Source organism: Montipora foliosa, chromosome 9 (genome assembly GCF_036669935.1).
Source record: "Montipora foliosa isolate CH-2021 chromosome 9, ASM3666993v2, whole genome shotgun sequence".
NCBI lineage: Eukaryota > Metazoa > Cnidaria > Anthozoa > Scleractinia > Acroporidae > Montipora > Montipora foliosa.
In genome coordinates, this window is record NC_090877.1 from 32,559,196 (window position 1) to 32,562,380 (window position 3,185).

Consider the following 3,185-nt stretch of genomic DNA (forward strand, 5'->3'; position numbering starts at 1 on the left):
ACTTTTTTCGTCATAATAATGACCGTATCTTGTTCAGCAATAATTCGTGTTTCGTTTGGTACCAAAGTATTGCTAATACATGATACAACGTCGTGGTGCTGATCCATCTAATAACAGCGTCACTTGGAAGCATTGAAACTGGTTTGTGCCACCTTAATATAAATCTTGCGAGAGAGAGGAGAGTTCAAAGACTCGATCGCCTAACTCGCTCGCTGCATTCTTAACTAAGCAAGTATTTGACGCCACGTTTTGCCCCAACCGACACTCTCGGGGACTACAGGCCAAGTCAAAGACAGTACTGTCGAAGCGTAACATCCAAAGCTTGCAATCAAAAAAACAGCATTTTGAAGTTTAATTGTGTCAGTCCGGAGCAAACTATTGACATTTGAGGACGAAAATAAAAGTTAATTTGCACTTGCAGTTTATGTCAACAATCCAAGTTCTGGTCCTTTGATTAACAGGATACCGGTAACTCGCGAATTAATAAATATGAGACAGTCATTGCGACCTGAGTCGTAACCGATCAGTTCTACGACAAAAAATTGACAGGTCAGCTATTTAATCAATCAGTGAACTTCGTTCAAAATGATTGAAAAAGTACCTGGTTGCACGAAGAGAGAAAACGAGTGCATCGCTGGCACGGAAAGGAAGATTGCAATTTAAGTTATAATCTTCCGGCAAATGAATCTTTATGACAATTCTCGCAATACAATGATCGAAGTCTCTACTGGCTTCGCATTCACTGTTCGTTGATAATAACACTAAAACGGGTTTGTAAAAAGCCACATTCACGTGTGCGGCGACAGATGACTAGTGCTAAGTGGCGTCTAAGATCGCGTGCTCTGAAACCATGGCAACTACTAATTTCCTTCGGGCCATGAGGTGCATAAGCGCCGTGACGCCAGATCCAGACCCAGTAACCAATGGCAACCATAATTCACTCATCTTCGACCAAAAATCTTCTGGTGGAACGACGTCTGCAAGAGAAAAAAACAGACTTTCACATTCAATTTAAGAAATAAAGAAAACACATGCAGTAGTTTCGGTTCTGGCCGAGAGAGTTCTTTGACAAGTGACAGAACAGGTTTTGGAAATGCTGGTGCTGAGTATATCTTCAAACAGAGTTGTTTTCAGTTGCGTCAAAAAGAACTTCGCGCAGATTAATATGGATATACATCAATACGCTCCGCAGTAATGCACTTAAAATCGTGTACCACACTCTCCACCAGTAAGGATATAAAAGCGAAACTTTCTCCTTTTTCTTTGTTGTACCACAAAAAAAAAAAAAAATGCTTAGCTAATTTTTTGGTTGCCTTCAATTTTTTTCGTGCTTGTTTTTCTGAAACGCAGTGTCAAATGCTGTACGCTGGCCATGAAGCTTGACATATTGACACTGATTGAATATGACTGGATTAATTTGATTTCTAATTTATTGTCTGTGTGCATCGCCACACGCCAAAGTAATGGGCCCTTTGCAGGTTAGTGATCACATGGTACAAAAACCGCCATATTGGGACGCAAATTGCCCACTGGGACATCTAAAACAAAGTAAATTTAAATTATCTTGCTTTGTTTAAGATGTCCCGGTGCGCAATTTGCGTTCCAGTTTGGCGGTTTTTGTACCATGTGATCACTAACCTGCAAAGGGCCCATTGCTTTGGTTTCCTCTCATCCAAAAACAGCTAAAAATTCATATTTATACTGAAATCCCATTTTCATTGACTCACCCAAACTGGCGCATCAGCAAATGTCCTTTATTGGTTCCGTATACTAAACCATTCCCCACCAGGGGATGGAAGAACGCAGCATTAACACTGACATGTGACCGCTCATTAGCCTCGCATTCATGCATAATACTCAAAACAGGCTGAAAAATAAAGTGCGAAAGTGAAGCTTACACTTTAAACCAACGAACGATATTTGCGCTTCAATTACTAAGTTACACAATTTTTGAAAAATCATGAGGGCAACCTAACGCGCCGATCAAATCGAAACTTCAACATCCCCCCGGGCAAACCCCAGGCATTTGACTATTTTCTGTGCCTGGGAGTGGGGAATTTCACCTTTGCCTGGGTGGGGTGGGAAAAATTGAACCGGAAGTGTCAGGTTTCAAATGATTTTTTTTCGGGCGCCGAAGTCGCTAACTGGGTCATTAGGGTAATTCGATGAAACCAGAGACCAATCACTGAAGCGTCAGTAACCAGTTGGCATGGCACATATTAATGGAGAACCCATTCCCCTTCATTGCTCGGTCATGGATGAAACTATGACATTTTCCCCGTCTTTCAAAGAGAATAAAAAAATAGGTCCGCATGCGTACTTGTGTGAGATTTCAGTCAAATAAACGTTGATGATTAGTATTACAGTAAATGTAAGACTCTGAACTTTCCTTCGAAGAGGCAACAGAGGTAGCGCAGGACCACAAGGAGTGGCGATCGTTGTGTTGGCGCTATGTGAGCTCGGCCCACGGCAGCAGTAATGTAATGTAATGTAATGTAATGTAATGTAATGTAATGTAATGTAATGTAATGTAATGTAATGTAATGTAATGTAATGTAATGTAATGTAATGTGATGTGATGTAATGTAATGTAATGTAATGTAATGAGCACATGAGTTTCTCAGTCACCAAATCTTTTGCAATTAGCTGCCATAATGTGTTATCGTCAACGCAAAGCCAGGCATATGGCCGGTGCTTACAAAGTGTGGGGAAATCTCACACAAAAACGAGTTTTCAATAAAAACGTTCTAAAAACAACAAAATATCTTTGGGACGATTTCGGAGAATAATCAAGTGGAAAAGTTTGTTGCTCAAGGTGATAGGCACTTTAAAGAACGATGTTATTACACTTACCTTCAAATCATCCGACGATTTGCTATCATTGTCGCTTAACCGAAAGACTTGGGCAACCATCTGCCGTGATGTGAGATGCCAATGAAGTCGCCTAGCTGCTAAGCCAACCATGATGAATTGATTGTGTGGAGACAAGCTGATCGAGATGGCATTTGGACCTACAGCAAGCGCACAACAACAACAACACATTCCGTTTAACATCACCTACAACGCGAGAATAGACCTTCCCAATAAACTCGGAAATGATACACATTTGCACTCTCTCTATTAGCGACCTTTAGCAAGGACAACGAAGACGGCTACCAAATGGTCATGAGAAAATATAACTTCGT

The 3,185-nt window shown here is 40.9% G+C and overlaps 1 protein-coding gene across 1 annotated transcript in view; it reads right to left on the minus strand.

Moving 5' to 3' along the window:
* Positions 1 to 335: 335 nt before the first annotated feature.
* LOC137970218 (activating molecule in BECN1-regulated autophagy protein 1-like) overlaps positions 336 to 3,185 on the minus strand; it is a 25,263-nt gene continuing 22,413 nt past the window's right edge. The window contains exons 9-11 of the mRNA XM_068816741.1: positions 2,854 to 3,011; positions 1,728 to 1,867; positions 336 to 977 (exon numbers count right to left, since the gene is read on the minus strand). Coding sequence (XP_068672842.1) covers positions 938 to 977; positions 1,728 to 1,867; positions 2,854 to 3,011 — 338 coding nt within the window. The 3' untranslated portion in view covers positions 336 to 937. The remainder of the gene's footprint in view (positions 978 to 1,727; positions 1,868 to 2,853; positions 3,012 to 3,185) is intronic.